Raw genomic sequence first — 19,825 nt, forward strand, 5'->3', positions numbered from 1 at the left:
ATTTCTGTATTGTTAGAATTGTTAATTATCATACTCCCTGATGAACTCAGTACTCAGTTATATATAGAAATCGCCATTAGTTTCTAATACACTGTTATTTTTATATGATGTCATTGCCACCTATTCCAAATCAGAGATGTGATTATAGTACTAATTGATTTATTAAAGATTTTTGTTGTTGTCAGTGTAAAAGGATCATTTTACAGTAATAAGAATTTGTTTGAAGTGGCTCAATCTACCCTTTGGAAGAATTCATTTTTTTAGAACTACTCTACACACCTTTCACCTTTTAAAGGTCCCTGAAAATCTAACCTCAAAACCTACTTTTGCTTTCAATAGTCAAAAGTCAAGGGATGCTCCTGAATTCTTTTCTTTTATTACTGACAAAATTTCAAAAGGAAAGGAAATAACACATCCAGGAAAAACCCCTCATCTTGACAGCAGTGATGATAAAGTGGTCCTTCTAACTTGTGAAATTGTCCATCATACACCGAGAAGAACCACAAAAAGTTTCCTGTTTAAAAATTATTTTTCCAAGCAGCTTCATTCAGAAGTGCCTCTTGAATTTGGTGAGCTACTTTAAACTGATTTGTGAATGAGTGTATGGTACTTTTTCAAAAGAGTGAAATTGTGGTTGGTTTCTTAATTTTTAAATGACAGAAGGGAGTGAGTTGGCTACCTAGCGCCCTCCCTTCTTTTAGGGAGCCAAATAGATTCTCTTCCCCCAAACACATAAAGTTAACGCCAACGGGAAAGCAAGTCATTTGATTCCACGTTTCTGAACTAAAATATTTCTTGGTTGTGAACAGAGTTCAACGTAGCGGCTTCTCCTGCGTCTTTATTGCGTAGGTCCCAGTCAAGGGGTGAGGAGCAATACAGAAGTAGCGCCAAGAGCAGCGCCTCCTCGGGGGTAGTGGCGAACACAGGGAGGAAGTCTGTTTTTCAGAATTGCCTTTAAAAAAGGAGGGGAAAGAAGAAGGAAAAAAAAAAAAAAGGTGAATAAGAGACCGCCAATTTCTGCCTTTTTTTTTTTTTTTTTAAATTTTTTTGGGATTACTTTGCTCTCGGATTGCCTTGATCAAAGTGTGACTTTCCTCAGGCTCTTGCATTTGCTTAGTTTACGAAATGCAAATTCCTGGGACCAACACTGCACCAAAAAAGCAAAAAAGCACATCCCAGTTTCCCTCTTACCCTCCCTTCCTCTTTTCATTTCTCCCTTCCTCCTTCCTTCTCGCCGTTTTTCTCTCGTAGGGTCTGACTCTCCGGCTGGTTTAGCACCTTCTTAATTATTTTCTCGTCCATCCATTCCTCTTTCCTTTCTCCTTCGTCTCCTCCCCTCTTTTCTCCACTTTTCAATTTCTTTTCATTTCTCTTTAAAAATTGAGACCTGGACTGGAGCCCCCGGCCCGCATTTCACAGCCCAGCTTTCCTCCTTAGCCCCGGGGAATGGCGATTTGCGTCTGCCGGCGGACCTGGAAGGGACCGTAGCAGAGAGGAAAGAGTGATAGAGAAAGACCGGGAGAAGAAAGAGGGGGTGGGGGAAGGACTCCATCTGCTTCTGGAGCTCAGCTAACGGTTGGGGCCAGCACCAGAGCGAGCTGTGTGAGATGGCCTAGAGATTAACTAACATTTTTGACTTGTCCCTCCACTGCTGCTGCTTGTTCCTTTGATTCCAGCCCTCCGCTACCAAGCGAAGGATGTGTTTCACAGTTTTAAAAGATCTCAAGTAAGAAGCCACCCGGAAGGATGTGTATGGGTGAAGGAAGAGATTTTGGAGGGTGGTTGTTTAAAAGCTCAAAAAAAGAGAATTCGGGTCGTTTTCACCCATGCCAGCTTTGAATTTTCAAGAGCCCCTTTGGTAGCATCGTCTTCTTTCCTCCCCTGAATTTTCCTCTCCCCACACCTCGAGTGGCAATTAATTGCTTATTGTGGAGCTGCGATTTAAGGCTATTTGGGGAGGGTGGTGAACAAGAGAAAGAAATTCAGTCAGTAGGAGCTGGTACCCCATTTGGTACTTTGGTGAGTAAATCTAAACTATGGCCCCGACCGGAGAGGTTGCTGACATCGGGGATGAACCCAGCAGTGGCAGAGAAGCTCAACATCAGATCCCGGGGTCCGACTGTAACGGTTACTCATGTAAAGGCAAGCATTTGCCCCTGCCCCCCGACAGTCCCTCGAGACCTTTCCGGGACCAAGGCTGCCAGGTCGGCTGGGGAGACATAGTCTTGAACAAGCTTCGGAGCTCCCGGAAACTTTCCTCTGCACTCTGCGCTGGCTCGCTCTCTTTTTTGCTGGCGGTGGTAGTGAGGCTGGTCCGAGGCGAGATCAGCTGTGACCTGGAGGAGAGTCAGGAGGAGGCGGAGGCAGTAGCAGCGGCGGCGGCAGCAGCGGCTGAGGAGGAAGCAGCAGCAGCAGCAGCTGCTGCAGCTGCAGCTGAAGGGGGCGTCTTAAATCTGCCTCGGGGAGGTCCGCTGAGTGGAGGCTGGCAACTCAGCGCTGGGCTGCAGCCCGCGGCGCTGCTCTTCGGTTTTCTGTGCGCCTTCTTTTGGATGGGCTTGTATTTGCTCCGCTCTGGGGTCCGACTGCCTCTCGCGCTCTTGCTGTTAGCCGCGTGCTGCGGGGGGGAAGCAATTGTCCACATCGGACTGGGAGTCCGCGAGGATCACTTACTCTCTCTCCCTGCCACCGGGGTGGTGCTCAGCTGCTTGGCCGCCGCGACATGGCTGGTGCTGAAGCTGAGACAGGGTGTCCTCATGATCTTCTTGATTAGTGCGGTCAGGACCGCGTCCCTGATTTCCTTAGAGAGAGTCAAGGTCGCCTGGAGGCCGTACCTGGCTTACTCAGCCGGGCTGGTGGGGCTGCTTCTAGCCAGGTACCCGGAAAAAATCTTGCCTCAATCGAGAGAAGCGGCCCAGAGAGAAGGTTTTGGCACCCAGCTGATTGTAGGGAATAAAGAAGAGGTCGCGGTGTTTAAGAGGAGGAGGCGGTCCAGCTCCATGATCTCCTCAGAGATGTCCGGCTGCAGCAGCAAGTCTCATCGCAGGACCTCCCTTCCCTGCATACCTAGGGAACAGGTAAGGAAGGACTCAACTTCTCTCGCGTCTGAAACACTGCGGGGGTGAACAAGCAGGGGCAGGGTGGACAGAATTGGAGCGCTGTGAGCCACGGTAATAAATTGTTGCAGCTGGAAAGGAAAGAGACTAGGAAAAGAGACACATCTAAAAGACTTGAGATGGGCATCGGTTTTTCTGACCCCGAGCACTTTATCATTTAAATAGCCCCCAACTTGGATTCAGAGCAAAAGAGATTATCTCTAGAGGGTTGCTCACAGCTGTTGTAACTTTTAAAATTTCTTACACCTGGTTTGGGCCCCCCACTCTCAAACTCTTTAAAGTTCATTGATTTCCCTTCCTCCCTTATTTTGAAGTAATATTTTAATTTTAAGTGGTGAGCGATCTTTTCAAAATGTGGCCTTTGTGGTATTTCTTCCATTTTTCTTATACAGTGGTACATTGGTGGAGCGAAAATAAACAGTTCTACAGCAAGGCTTGTTTAAACTAGTGCTGTCAATATAAAATTATGGAGTTCTTTGCAGTTTGTTTTATTGTGAAAAGAAGGTTGTTCAATGTGTTATGAATATGTTGGGAATTTTTTTGGGGGGCGGAGTAACTATTGTAGTATAAGCTGACAGTAATAAACACTCATTTTGGTAATCATGCATTTGTGAATTGTAGGATTTGGGAAACAGATAAATTGTTAATATGATTTTACAGGACAATTTGGTAATGTTTCCAAAGACTGGATTTTAAGCATTTTTGTATGTTTATGCAAACTATGTAAATTAGAGGAAATATTTGTCCAGGATCGCATTTAATAGAAGACATGAATTCCTTTTAAGTTTAAAAATTGCCCAGCAATTAGCTTCCGTAGATCAGTGACCCAGCAATCACTCTTGGAGTTCTTGTAAACTGAACTGTGTACCCTTATTTAGAAAAAAAAGTTTAAAAATAATTTAAATAGGAAATGATTGCGCATGCTTTTGTGTAAATGTCATTCTGACAACCTCTGAAATTATGAGTAATTGAGGACAAAATGAAAATTATTACATGCTTCTTGGGGTCCAGTGTCTTTTCAGTGCATTTCTAAAGAATACAATAAATATTTCCTGTAACTTGAAATGAACTGAATAATTTTAAATAGTGGTTGTTTAAGTAGTGTTCATTTCTAATAGTCAATAGTTTTGTACAGGCTTGATGAAGTGTCTAAGAGGGAATATAAGGCATAAAAAAGGGATTTATAATTTTCAACTTTTAAGACTACATGATAGTTACTGTTTGTATGACTACTGATTGAAGATTATTCTAAAATGTGAAAAAATCCACTCCCTTCCCCTACCTAATTGTACAAAAGTTGAACTTTTTTGAATAATAGAAAGTCACCATATGGTATGGGTAGATAGTTTTCATTCTGGAAATGAGTTGATATGTACATATATTTGTAATTGTTTATATTGGTTTTTGGAAGAGTAGTTAATAATTATATATTTGATGCTTGTTTCAAAATTCAGCATACTTATTTAACACATTGTTTAGATAAAATAAACATTGCTCTATATGATTAAATTCCAAAAGTGTAGTACATACCTAAAAATGGACTCTATCATTTTTAACAGGAATTGTAGCAATCCAAAGGAAAAAAAAATAAGAAAATTAGGTAAAGGAAAGATAAGCATTAATTTCTTTTTTATAGGTACATAGAGATATATCTTTCTACCTCTGGCATAACTGTCTAACATATGTGGTCATTTCATTTATCAGATATTTGGATATGAACAACATATAAACAATCCTTTTTTTTTTTTTTAAAGAAAAAGTTCTATTTCTTTAATTTCATCATATACAATTCCTTTCCAAAGCATTCATTTGGATATCCAAATTTAAATTTTAGAGACTTCATGTTTCCATTCAGAGTTCAAGATTCTATTTTTCTCTGTATTAGATGTTGAATATATTTCAGATAAGTAAAGTATTTGAGCAAGTTGTGGCAGATTTGTCATTAACTTTTTTTCCTTTTTTTATTTTTATTTATATTGGTAAATGAAAAATTTGACTCTTCTTTAAAGAAAATGGTTGAGCGTTAGGGCATTTAAAATTGTTAATAGTTGGAAAGAGTATTATGCCATTGTTGTCATGGAGAATGAGTAATTAAATTATCTCAAGTCATTAACTTTATTTGGTAGCTATTTCTAACTATATTATTTGTGAAAAATATTATTCAACGTGCAACTTTATTAATGATTGTTCATGACAAAGCAAGGATTGCATTTAGGTGAAATTCAGGTTCTTGAAAAATTGAAGAAACAATGGGCAAGTGTTTTTCTTTTTAGAAGTTTTCTTTGCAAAGAGAATATAAGATGCTTAAAACAGAACTATGTATATATAAACTTAATATAGCACAGTGCTTTATAAGCAATGATAGCATATTTTAGCAGCACAGGATTTAACCTCTACCTATGAAATTTTAATATTCTTCCCCCAACCCTCAAAGAATTGTCCAGACATGTGAAATTGATGAGGAACCATATCATAAGTGACACATAGTGAAGGAAAAGATGTGATATATGGTACAATGTGTATCACTGCCTTTGACACTTTTTATAAAATTTATCAATTATTAAATTGATCTTTCCAAATGTGTCTCTGCTGTTAACTATTAATGATTCCATTCTTGAAAAAATTGCTGCTCTTCAAATTTGAAAAAAGATCACAAAACACCATACAGTAATAAATTGGACTTAGCCAGAAACTCTTAATGACAATATATAGGAAAGCAGAGTCTTATGATAAACTTGATAATTTATCTGGACCTTGACCATCATAAGTTGTAAAGGTTAGAAAGGGTGAGTTACAACATACTCTTCTCTAGATACCTTAAAGTGATCTTTCAGTTCCTTATTAAATCTCTCCACTCTTTCCTTCCTTCCTTCCCCCAATTGCTCGAAGACCTTAAAGAATTGGGAGATTTTAAGGCAAAAGTCATAGTCAAATAGTCAGTAAAATTTAAAGGGTTAAGGAATTTCGGGAAGTATGGTACAGTGGAAAGTGTGCTAGATTTGGATTCAAAGGATCTAGTCACAGTTTGTCCTGGGCCTCAGTTGCTTTGAGTAGGCTAACTAACGTCTGAGGTTTCTTCCAGTCTTAATTCTGTGATCCTCTGATGATGATCCAGGACCACTCCTTGATTTTTACATATGATGGAAATTTTTGGGCCTAGACAAAACTAAGTGGCATGTCCAAGGCAATATGTCAGAGATAGGCTTCTAATGTTTAAATTAGAGTCCTTATATTTCAAATACAGATCACCTTTGACTGTATCATGCTGCTACCTTTCTCTTACAGCAGAAAGCAGCAGTAGATTATATAGCATGCAGAACAGTGTCTTGGCTTGGAATTTTAAAAAAATGTTTAAGTTTTTTCCATCAAATAGTATGTTTTTTGGGATATAGCATAGTTGCATTTGAATGAAAGTTTCCTTTATTCACTGAAGAACCAAACACACACACACCTCACAGACTATAAAGCTATAAAAATGTTTTGATAAATTGAATATTCAGGCAAATTGTCATGCATAACCTATAAATATATAGTATATGTTTTACTTCAATTATGAATCTTTTATAAATTCATTTCTTTAACATTTGTCTTTACCTATCAAAAATGATTTAATAGTGGATCACTGATTATAGTAAACATTTCATATTAAATTTTTAAAATTCCATACCAATATTATTGTGTTTCCTGAAATTCCGATTTCTGACAGACCTACATAGTTAGAAGCATGCACCTCTTTCCATTTTGTGTATGTTTGTGCCCTTTATTTTTATACATTTGTGGCATTTATAGGCAAAAGAGACTGAAATTGACCTTGAGTTTGGAATTAAAATATATATTTAATGGTGGACATTTAGGTAAAAACAACTTTAAAAGCTCAAATTATACTACATATTGGGTTATAACTTTTTATTTAAAAAATCCTTAGGAAAAGGTAATGATAACTGAGTTAAATTAAAATTTTATGAAAACTTAGAAACATTTGAAGCATGGATGTAAATTGTAGAAGTAGAAATAGCTGCAAAATTTTCCAGTGGGGAGAGAGAGATGGGATGCATGATTGGCTGAACTGATGAGATTCTGTCACAATTACTGTTTTTTGAAATTAATCTAAGCCATGGTACTAACTTTGATTTCTCAAACAAAAGAAATTTAATGGTACTATTCCCTGTTTGTATTTATATGCATGATTTTATTTCAATTATTACTTAGGAGACATTTTAATAATACTAGGCTATTTGTAATGCTACAGAGAGCAGTACTGAAGGGCTTATTTCATCTTGGTGACAAAATGAAATATGTCAATATCATTAATGATAACTCTTGGAAATAAAAAGGTAGAAATTCAACTTTTTTTTCCTAGTAGGGATAAAACAGAAAACTTTTTTTCCTTGTCTTTTTTGGTCACATATTTTATAATTTCACTTTTTGAGTTTAGTTGTAAAAAGTGTGGTTAAAAAACAATTTTACTGACAACTCAGTGAATCTATATAAACTCATGGAGTATGGAAGGAGTCAAAACAAGAATTTTGTTCTTTCTCTACTGAAACTAAAGTGTAAAAAGTGAAAAGCTATGGAACTGAAAGAAATTCTGTGTATGCTGGGCTGTCATGTTTAATTAAATAAACAGGCCAGAACAGTGACTCTGTGTATGAAATACATTTTGAAAAGCCTAGGGGGGTTTGAAAAGCTAGGGAAGCAAGAAGGAGAATATTAGCATGAAAAATATTCCTTACATTTAAGTGTGACATTTATGTAAATTTGTCAATATCGGCTATTAAAGAACATAGTCTGTGGAAAGAATCAAGTTGATTGAACACATTACATTTACAAATTTAAAACTTCTCTGTTTCTAAAAGTAAAGCACTAAACTTGGATTCAACAAAACCTTTAATTTTTGCCTCAGAAATTCACATCTTTTTGTCTCTGGGAAAGTCTCTTAAACATTGAGCTAATATTAGTTTCCTTATCTATAAAATGGGAATATTAATAACACTTAGCTAAGATTAAATGAGATGATATTTGAAAATTCTTTACCAATTTTTAAGCTGTATAAATGTGATCTATTATTATCATATAATTGATACAGGCCATATTATATAGTAGTACCTTTGGGTTACCTTTCTGAAGGATTTAGACTAAGATTTCTTCCAGTTCTAAATAATGTGATCTTATGACATGTCAATATATACCATAATAGGTACATAAATTATTTCTGAATGCCTTTATTTTACAGATGAGGAAACTGAAGTCCAAATAGGGTGACTTGTGAGAGAACAGAGGTAGTCAAAGTTCTGGGATTTGAACTCAGATCCTACAATGCTGGATTCTGATGGATTTTGAGAAAATTAAGTGTGTTAGAGAAACCAAAATGAAGCCAACACAGAATTTTATTTTGTGTAACTTACCCAAATGATATTTGATAGAATGATAGAATTTGAAGGAAAAGTATCTAGATTTTAAAGGAAAATAATTTAAAAATAGTAATGAAGGGGATTTAACGGTAAAAAAAAAAAAAAATTAGAAATGGACCTGTTTCTGATTTGTCACAATCAAGTACTTGCTGCCTTCCAATTGAACTCTCAGGAAAGTGAGTGTGTGTGTGTGTGTGTGTGTGTGTGTGTGAGATTTTCATGACTCTTTTCTGCTTTCTCATCAATGATACGATTTTTGAGGTTCCAAATCAGTTTTTATGTAGTTCTCTTTTTTACTGTTTGCAATAAAAAGTATTATAATTGTAACATACCACTTTTTGTAGAGCAAGAATGTTTTTTCTTTAACCTTTGTATCTAGTGATATTTAAAATTGGAACAATCACCAAATGATAAAACAATAGTGTCTATCTCTTCTCAAGATTCACTTTAGTTTCCAGGCGAACTATAAAAATAATTATTTTTCAAGCTTATATAGATGCTTTTAAAATTATACCACAATCATTTGCAACTACCATCCCTTTCTTCCCTATCTTTTAATAACAAAAACAAGAAACTAGTTCAGTAAAATTAGTTGACACACTATCATGTCCTGAAAGTATCTAACTTTCCACATTTGTGATCTCTAACTTTTCTATTAAGAAGATATAAAGAATCATGATTCACTCTCCATTATTAATATTGATCATTACAACCAATTTTTCACATGCCTTTTAGTGCTTTTAAAATTTAGATTATTATAACATGTTATTATTTTTGGTCTTGTCCATTTTTCTCCAAACTTCTCATGTTTGCCATTGCTTATCATGCAGTAATATTCCATGACACTCATGTACCAAAATTTGTTCAGAGATCCTTCAATCTATAGGTCCTCTGATTGTTTCCAAGGTTTCCTGCCACAAAAGCTCTGCTATGAAAATTTTGGTGTATATGGGATGTTTCTTTCTGTCTTTTGATGTCTTTGGGCTGTATGCCCAGTAATGGAATTACAGGGTAAAAGGGTATGAACAGTTTAGTGACTTTTCTCACATAGTACAAAATTGTTGTCCAGAATAGTTGGACTGGTTCCCAGTTCCATCAACAGCAGATTAGTGTGACTGTCTTCCCACCCTTCCCCACCATTGCCTACTTCTTTCTTTTATCATCTTTGCCAATTTGAATATGAGGTGAAATTTCAGAGTAATTCTAATTTCTACTTCCTATATTAATGATTTGGGACACTTTTTCATATGGTTATTGATAGTTCGCATTTCTTCTCTTAAAAAACTTTACATATTCTTTAACTATTTATATGTTGGGGAATGCTCTTTGGTGCTTTAATTTTTACCAATTCTCTCTAATCTAGACATGTATCAGAGAGATATAAGATAAAGATTATATTCTCATTAGGGAGTTTCTTTTTTTAATCTTAACTATACAGATTATTTTCACAATAAAACATTTTAATATAAATTAAATTATCTGTTTTATAATTTATGATCAACTCTATCCTATATTTACTTAAAAGTTCACTCCATATAACCTGAATTATTTAAAGTTCCTACTTCTGTCATCTTCTTGTTTTCTTCAACTTGTCTACTATTAAAGACACCTACTAGGTCGAGGGGCCTAAGTGATTGTGTGCATTCCTTTCTGTATTAAGGATCCCTTTTGCTCCTGATTGGATTTAGTTCTAGGAGAGCCTGATTTCTAATAAAAGGAATTAGGATCCCCTTTTTTTCATATTCTCTTTCTCATGTCCTCTACCCTATGTCTCAGGGCATAGATACAGACAGCTTAGACTGTTGTTCATATCTGAATTCTCTGAAAGTGTAAAAGGTAAAGACAATCCATGTACCATATGCATTATATATGGGATGAGTATTTGTTTCCTACACACAAAAGAAATATCAAAAGACACAAAGCTTCTCAATGTATAATGAACAGTGACTTAAAACAGTATCCAGTAATAAAACAGTTTTAATCTTAAAAAAGATGATTATTTTTAAAATAAATTTGCATTGATAGGCTTGATTTTACATTATGTAGATTTTTGCCTATATCCTTTTTTCTTCCCCTTTCCTGAGTGCCATCCCTTAGAATAAGTAATTTTTTCTTGAAAATAAATAGGAAAAGGGGCAGCTAGGTAGTATAGTGGGTAGAGCATCAGTCCTGAAGTCACAAGAACCTGAGTTCAAATCTGGTCTCAAACACTTAACATTTCCTAGATATGTGATCCTGAATAAGTCACTTAATCCCAATTGTCTCAGGAAAAAAAATAAATAGGAAGAGAAAACAATTTGACAAATTAATATTTTGAAGGAATCTGACATTATATGCAAAGTTTCACATTTATTATACTATCCCTTTACCCAATCCCAAAACCTGCAAAGCAATGGAGGGAGGTGTCTTTTCATATCTCTTTGAGACCAGGGCTGTTCATTACGATTTTGGCACATTAATTTTTCTTTTTTGTGTGTGGATCCTTCTTTCCATTTACATTGTTATCAAAGTAGTGTTAATTAGCTGATTCTTCTTTATTTTGCATTAGTTCATATAAATCTTTTCATGCTTCTCTGAAATTCATAATATTCTACATTCATGTACTACAACTTTTATTTATTTATTCATTCATTCCTTCATTTATTTACAGCCATTTCTCAGTTAATGGTTATCTATTTTGCTGATGAACATGTACTTTGTTTTTACTTCTTACTATTACTAAATCTTACTATAAAGTAATTCTTACTACCTTACTATCAATAATATTATTATTGTTGTTTTGGGGATATAGGAATCTTTTCTATTTCTCAGTGACCTCTCCTGGAATACATAGCCTAATTTTTAAGGCTCATTTAATAAACAGATTGGAGATCTACCAAGTAGGTAGTCCTTATTTCATCTAAATTCTGCATTACCCAAACAACTTTTAGTTCAATGAGGAGAAGATTTGATAGGTAGTAGGAATCAGGTGAAATGGATCTTCCATACTTTCTTCTTTCTAGTGACAGAGAAGACTTCTTTTTATTTTTTCTTATTTTATTTATTTATTAAAGCTTTTTAATTTTAAAAATATATGCATGGAGAATACCTTGTGCTCCAATTTTCCCCTGTCTTCCCCCACCCCCTCCCCTAGATGGCAAACAATCCAATATATGTTAAACATGATAAAATATATATGTTAAATCCAACATATGTATCTTTATACAATTATCTTCCTGCACAAGAAAAAGGAAATCAAAAAGGAAAAGAATGAGAGAAAATAAAATGCAAGCAAACAACAACAAAGAAGGTGAATATGCTATGTTGTGATCCACACTCAGTTCCCACAGTCCTCTCTTAGGGTGTACATGGCTCTTTTCATCACAAGATCATTGGAACTGGCCTGTATCATCTCATTGTTGAAAAGAACACTCTCCATCAGAATAATCTTCCTACAATCTTGTTGTTGCCATGTACAATGATCTCCTGGTTCTGCTCATTTCACTTATCCTGCTACTTTACTAAAGCTATTAAATGTCTTGATTAGTGTTTTTTTAATTAGATTTTCATTTATTTCCATTAAGTTTTCAGTTTTGGTAACATAATTACTTATGAAAGTTTCTGAAGATTCTCTTACCCATTTGAAATTTTAATTTTTGATTTTCACAATTTTGATTTTCTCACTTTTTTGGTTTAGAGTAGCTAATGGTTTGTTTTTTTTTTTTTTTTTTTGGTTAATCTTTAAAAAAAACTACCTCTTTGTTTTCCTAAATGTTTTTATTTACTTTTATTTATCTAGTTATAGTCAAACTTGTTTTAGTTTTATTTGAAATCTATTTTTCTTTTTTAAATTAAGTATTTTAATCAGCAAAAATTTTTTCTTCTCTCCTTTTCACCTCCTCACCACTGTTATACACATATATAATTAAGTATAACAAATTCTCTTATTGGCCATTTCTCCAAAAATGTCTGCCATTTCCCCCAAAAAATGTCTGTTCTAGTCTGACTCCACAGCTGGAGGTGAGCAGTGTTTTTTTAACTTGAATCCATTGGCATTGTGACTGGTCATTTTATTAATCAGAGTTTCTAAAAATTTCAAAGTTTTTGCATTGCAGAGTCAATGCAATTGACGCTGCATTGCTTCATATGTCTTCCCAAGTTTCTTTGAAATCACCCTCTTCATAGTTTCTTGTTTCACTTTTATAATTAACTATAATTTGTGCAATTATTTCCTAATTGGTAAGTATCTCCTTATTTTCCAATTCTTTGCTACTGAAAAAAAGAGGAGTTACAAATATTTTTAGCATCTTTAGAGTTTTGTTTAGGACTAATTGATCTATCATCCCTCTTATTTTCTACCTCTCCTTTCTCCCTCTCTCCTCTTGTTTCTAGAGTTTACTGAAGTCTTTTTTTTTAATTTCCCTCTTTTAACAAAAAGAGTTATCACAAGAGCTTAAAAAGGACATTAAAAATCAAATAAGAGAGACTAAGGAAAAAATAGAAAAAAATAAGAGCAAGCCAAGAAAATCAAGAAAATTATGAAAAAAAAAAAAAAAGGTAGTCAACTTGAAATAGAGAATCAAAAACCTGAAGAAGAAAATAGCTCCCTGAAAACTAGAATTGGGCAAGGGAAAGCTAATAAAGACTAATGATTAATGACATAAGTGACATTCTAAGAAACCAAGAAACAAAACAAAACAAAATTTAAAAAATGAAAAATAGAAGAGAAGTAAGTCGCTAAATTGAGGAGAAATAATATAAGAATAGTCAGACTACCTAAAAGTTATAGAAATTATCAAGGAAAATTGTTCTGAAATTCTAGAACAAAAAGGCAAAGAAGAAATAGAAAAAATTCACCAATCACCATCTTTAAGAGATCTCAGGAGGAATACTTATAGGAATAATATAGCTAAGTTTCAAAGGGGTTATGACTAAGGATAAGTTACTCAGCAAAGTTGAGTATAAAAGGACATTTAACAAGCTGAAAGATTTCAAGGTTTTTGCCATAAAGCTCCCAGAACTTAAGGAAACAATAAACTTATAATATGCAGGAGAAACATAATATAAACAATAAAGACCAATTATAAGGTATTCAATAAGATCTAAATGTGAAAATATTAGCAGTAATTATTTGACTATCACCATTATTTGAGTAGTTAGCTAAGTATGATGAAAGTGGTTCTAAAAAATAAAACTGTATAGAGAGATAAAAATGAGTAATTATCTCATATAAAAAAGTCATAAAAGGAATAACTGATACATAAAAAGAAAGAAAAGGGGAGTGTGGGTGCATTGCTGGAACCTTGCTTTCATTGGAAATGGGGTTAAAGAAGGAACAACACACACATGCATGTATGTTCAAACACATATGCAAACGTGTGTGTGCACACGCATAAACAATTCCAGACCAACTCTGTGAAATGAATAAACAACAAGCACTGGATGAAGCTGGGTATATACATACATACATATATAGATATATACATATACATATATATGACATATGTGCATGTATATATATATATTTATATGTATAAAAGTCTTTTGAATTTAGAAAAAAATAAGAGGACAAGGGTATAGGGGCAGGGGGACTTTTGGAGGAGTGAGTAAATTAAGGTAGAGGAGGGCAAGGAAACAAGTAGAAGTAAAGCAAGGGAGGGAAGTTGGGTAGGGTAAATAAGGTGAGAAAGACAATGAAGAAAAATAGGATAGAAGAAAATACACAACAAGTAATTGTAATGTAGAATGTAAATAAGATGAATCAAAAGGCTAACAACAGATTAAAATTTTGAATTCAACAATATGTTGCTTTCAGGAAATATAAAAGTAAGAAATATACATAGATAAAATAAAGGCCTAGAATAAAACTGATTAGGTTAAAAAAAATGAAGCCATAGTAAATCAGGTTCTCAGATAAATTTCAAATTAAAATAGAATTGATCAAAAGAAAAAATGAGTCAGCAATATTATTCATTATTATTTAAAAAGACTAAAAAAGATTATTATAAAAATTAAGATTATTTCAACAGCATAAAATACCTCCATGTGTCCCTGTTAGACACAGGAACTATATAAACATAAAATCCTACTTTTTATACAAATTCAGAACTAACTAATTAAAGTAATATTTATTATACATGGCTACATAAAGCCAATATAATTTTAGAAATGATAATTTTACATATCTAATATAATGCCATCCCTAGAAAATTACTAAAAAAATTATATTACTGAGTTAGAAAAAAAAATGACAAAATTCATTTGGAAGAACAGAAAATCAGGAACTTCAAAGAAACCATAGTAAAAAGGTATAATGGAAGCAGATTCAACAACATAGGCCCTTTAACCAAATTATAAAGTGAGAGCATTGTTTAAGTTTAAAATGGATGGTTTCAATTACTCTAAATTAAAAATTTCTTGTATTAATGAAACATATATATACTCCAGAATAGAAGGAAAATTGAGAAGTCTATCTTAGATAATCTCTCAAACTGGTATTGGGTTGAAATATTGCTGTGACGTAGAAAATGGTATCTGACTTTAGTGAAACAGAAATAAGCGTCTTAAACTTACATATATGTATATGAGTATATATGTATATATGTGTGTATGTGTGTGTGCTTGTTTATATCTATGTATTTATATATATGTTTAATTGTAGCCTTCTTTGAGCTATGTGGGAAGGTGAAAGAAAATAAAGTAAAAAGTGCACAGCAGAGAACAAAAGAAAACCCACTACAGAAACAAAGAAAAGCTGTGCAGCTTTGAACATAATGTCCAGTATTTAATATATAGATTTTCTCAAAATGGAAATTTATAATTTTATATTGTTCTGTTTGTGTATATGACAACAGTGTTTTTTCTTTTATCATTTTTCGTTTAAGTTCAAAATAAAGAAATTAACTTAAAAAATCTTTTTTTCTTATATCACCATAATCTCTTATGTATCCCTCTGCTTCTCAGAGCCACTCCATAGGACAAATAATATTTTTGAGAGAAAAAAATCCACACGACTGATAAATACCCTTACAAGTATATAACGTGCACTGTGTAGCACCTGTGAAACCATTACCATGAATGGGCAGGTTGGAGGGTTTCTTCTCAATTCTTCATTCATTGTTATGTTTACTTTTGTTATTTTTGGTGGTAGTGTTTTTTCCGTTTTTCTTGTAGATGCTATGAAAATTGTTTTCTTAGTTCTTCTTTCTTCATTCTGAATCAATTCAAATAGATTTTTCCATGCGTCTATGTAAACATCATACACATCACATCCTACTGAATTATAATACTCTGTTACATTCACATATCACAATTTGTTAAGCCATTCCCAACTGATGGTCTTCTACATTGTTTCCAATTCTGAGCTAAATAACAGTTTTAAGATAAGATTCTTCTTAGTTTCTTCTTTCTTTGCTCATTTTTTCAGCCATCTTTCTGGCTCATGAATGTATGCTCTGACCCGACTTTACTCACTTTTGGAGGGAATGTCTGGGTTGGTCCAAGTGCTGCTTTCTGAGTAATCTGTACATTTTCTTGCTTATTCTCATTTCCCAGAATCCTTTTTGTTTCTTTGTGCCAAAATGGTCTAGAAAATTGATTCATTGTGACTTTAAAAAAATCAATTTCTGGATCAGTTTTCAATCTAATGCAACTTTTTAGACCTATCTGAGGGAATTGGGAGCATATTCTAGTTTTATTTTTTTAATACTTTTCTGCCCTGATTACAAATCCTTTCAAATTTTTGTTTATATCTTTCCTTTGTTTATATCTATCCTTTAGATTTTAGCATATTATCTTTTTGTTGTCATTTTCTTAATATGTAGTTTGTGTCTGTGATTTTTTTTTGGCTTTTCTATTCATTGCCCATAAAACTTGTAATTTTCATTTAGTTCAATAGCTTTATGTTCTTTAACTATTTTTAGTGTTTTGTGATATTTAGAGGGAATAATTTAATATTTGTGGCTTTTAAATATAAAATTCCATATGCTTTAGGTTATTTGTGATGTATTATTTTTGTTTTAATATATGTCTTGATATGCTATAGTCTTTAATTTTCTAATATAGAAGATACTACTCTTCAAATTCTATCCTAGAATTTGATTCTTTATTTTACCTTTTGAATTTTTTCTGTATTTGCTGATTATATTAGGGACCTATAATTATCATTAATATGCTTTGTGGTAATTCATTAAAATTTTCTTTTATGAATTTAGACAACACTTAGTAAGCATATATATATATTTGATATATTTTCATTGTTTATATTGATTTTGATATTTATTTTTTATTGTTGTCATATCAGAAATTGTAATTCCCAATCTTGCTTTTTGACCATTTCCTGGAACCTAATAAAATTCCTTTCAGTAATGATTTTACCTCTTTTGGTCCTAGACTTTTATCATATGTGTTTCTCTTGGCTTTCTTACCTGTTTTGTTGTTGTTGTTGTTGTTGTTGTTCCGGGTTGTTTTCATAAAATAGCTTATCTTACTTCATCCCCCCTTACCTCCTACTGTTTGGTCTCTAGTGATTTACAGTTGTATAGATAGTCATCTGAACCAAACCTTGAAACACTGACATTTTGGGGTCTCAATGACCTTGGGGAATTTGAGAGAATGAGTTCTTCACATAGGCCTCTGGTTTTATTTAAGAAGGCTTTTATTACTGTACGTAAAAGATGTTCCTTCCCTCCCCCAAGTGCAATTACTGTATTTTGCACATTTTTTGATGTTTTAAGTGGTAAAGGTAGAAGTTATGATGTGAATCCCTTATTCTTTTGACTTACCATAACTGCTGCTCCATAGAGATTGATAACTTTATTTCTTCAGCCATTTTTCTTTTTTTCTCAGTTTCTATATTTCTTATATTTCTACCATGGAAAGTGATATTGTTTTCCTTTCTTATTTTTCAGTTTCACACTTTTTGCATTTAGAAGAATGAATTTAAATGATGTCCATGATTTTCTTTGGAATTAAACTGTGCCAATTAGGCTATAAGATATTTACTTCAATGTTTCTTTTAGAAAAAAGGAAATATGGACCCCAACAAAATAATGTAATAATTGTTTGTTGCAATTTAATACATGTCAGTTGTTTAGATTGTTGTATGCTGTCATTATGGACAAAAATAAATCATTCCTTCAATATATACATCTTAAACAATATGACAAGTGGCTCCATATTTGAACATAAAAGAGGGTGCTGAACTTTTACCTTTGGAAAATTTTGCTGGCCTTTAATGACCTTGAAACAAAGTTCCTCATCAACACTCTCTATTACAGTCTCCACAGCATCTGGTCCAAACCTTCCCTTTTCTCTTCAAGCAACTCACACTATACATTCTTTCTTTTCCACTTTTTTCCCAACAGATAATCAACAGATAATCCTTCAATATGTCTCTTCTTATTGGCTCTACTTCACTGTCAAATTCTCAGTTCCTTGAAATCTGACTTTAGATCCCATCATTTGACAAAAGTATTCTCTCTAAGGTTACTAATGATCTCTTAATTGCAAAATCCAAAGGCCTTTTTTTTTCATTTTCATCATTTTTGATTTCTCTGTAGCACATGACACTGTTGGCTACCCCTTTGAGCTTTCCTGCTTTCCTTCACTAACAAAAAGTTTTGTCCATAAAATTTTATTTGTTTCTTATTGTCTTTATAGGCTATCAATTTGCTAGCACTCTACTTTTAAATGCTCTTTTTTTTTTGGTGATTTCAGCATCTCATATGGATTAAAGTGTTATTTTCATGGGAAAAACTCTTAGTTCTACAGATCTATCCCATACCAAAGATGCCTCTTGCATACTTTTATCACATTGTCCCACAGATATCTCTCTTTTTTTTTTTTTAATTTAATAGCCTTTTATTTACAGGATATATACATGGGTAACTTTACAGCATTAACAATTGCCAAACCTCTTGTTCCAATTTTTCACCTCTTACCCCCCCACCCCCTCCCCTAAATGGCAGGATGACCAGTAGATGTTAAATATATTAAAATATAACTTAGATACATAATAAGTATACATGACCAAAACATTATTTTGCTGTACAAAAAGAATCAGACTCTGAATTATTGTACAATTAGCTTGTGAAGGAAATCAAAGATGCAGGTGTGCATAAATATAGGGACTGGGAATTCAATGTAATGGTTTTTAGTCATCTCCCAGAGTTCTTTTTCTGGGTATAGCTAGTTCAGTTCATTACTGCTCCATTAGAAATGATTTGGTTGATCTCGTTGCTGAGGATGGCCTGATCCATCAGGACTGGTCATCATCTAGTATTGTTGTTGAAGTATATAATGATCTCCTGGTCCTGCTCATTTCACTTAGCATCAGTTCGTGTAAGTCTCTCCAGGCCTTTCTGAAATCATCCTGTTGGTCATTTCTTACAGAACAGTAATATTCCATAATTTTCATATACCACAATTTATTCAGCCATTCTCCAACTGATGGACATCCATTCAGTTTCCAGTTTCTAGCCACTACAAAAAGGGCTGCCACAAACATTCGTGCACATACAGGTCCCTTTCCCTTCTTTATAATCTCTTTGGGATATAATCCCAGTAGTAACACTGCTGGATCAAAGGGTATGCACAGTTTGATAACTTTTTGAGCATAGTTCCAAACTACTCTCCAAAATGGTTGGATTCTTTCACAACTCCACCAACAATGAATCAATGTCCCAGTTTTCCCACATCCCCTCCAACAATCATCATTATTTTTTCCTGTCATCTTAGCCAATCTGACAGGTGTGTAGTCCCACAGATATCTCAAACACAAGTCATTATCTTTCCTCACTAAACTACCATTTAACTGAACTTCCTTGTTTCTGTTCATCTCTTCAGTCATCCAGGTTAAGAAACATAGAAATATATCTCATTCTTTGTTCTCCTTTGCACCCCAAAGCCACTCAGTTTTCAGGTCTTGTCAATTCTATTTCTGCATGTCACCTCTCTGTCCTCTTATTTCTAGAAACACAACCTAGTTAAGAAATCACCCTAGTTAAGTGCTTATCATCTGTACTATTGCAATATTATCCCAGCTTCTTTTCTCTCTAATTTTTATTCATACAGTTGCCAGAATGCTAAAGCACAAATCTACCCACGTTTTTCTTTTCTTTAAGAATTTTTTAGAAATTCTCTATTTATTGGTGTTGACCAAATTTTCTCCACTCATTATGCATTCTATTTGATGTAACTTAATTGCTATTTCCCATGCACAATATTCTTTTACTTGTCACAGTACCTTTATATAAGCTGTCTGTATGCTTGGGAATGCATTAACTCTTTATCTATACTTATTATGATCCTTAGCCCTGTGCA

The 19,825-nt window shown here is 33.7% G+C and overlaps 1 protein-coding gene across 1 annotated transcript in view; it reads left to right on the forward strand.

Moving 5' to 3' along the window:
• The first annotated feature begins 1,372 nt into the window (after positions 1-1,372).
• PDE3A (phosphodiesterase 3A) overlaps positions 1,373-19,825 on the forward strand; it is a 313,468-nt gene continuing 295,015 nt past the window's right edge. The window contains exon 1 of the mRNA XM_003771175.3: positions 1,373-3,074. Coding sequence (XP_003771223.1) covers positions 2,037-3,074 — 1,038 coding nt within the window. The 5' untranslated portion in view covers positions 1,373-2,036. The remainder of the gene's footprint in view (positions 3,075-19,825) is intronic.

This window comes from Sarcophilus harrisii, chromosome 5 (assembly GCF_902635505.1).
Source record: "Sarcophilus harrisii chromosome 5, mSarHar1.11, whole genome shotgun sequence".
In the NCBI taxonomy this organism is placed as follows: domain Eukaryota; kingdom Metazoa; phylum Chordata; class Mammalia; order Dasyuromorphia; family Dasyuridae; genus Sarcophilus; species Sarcophilus harrisii.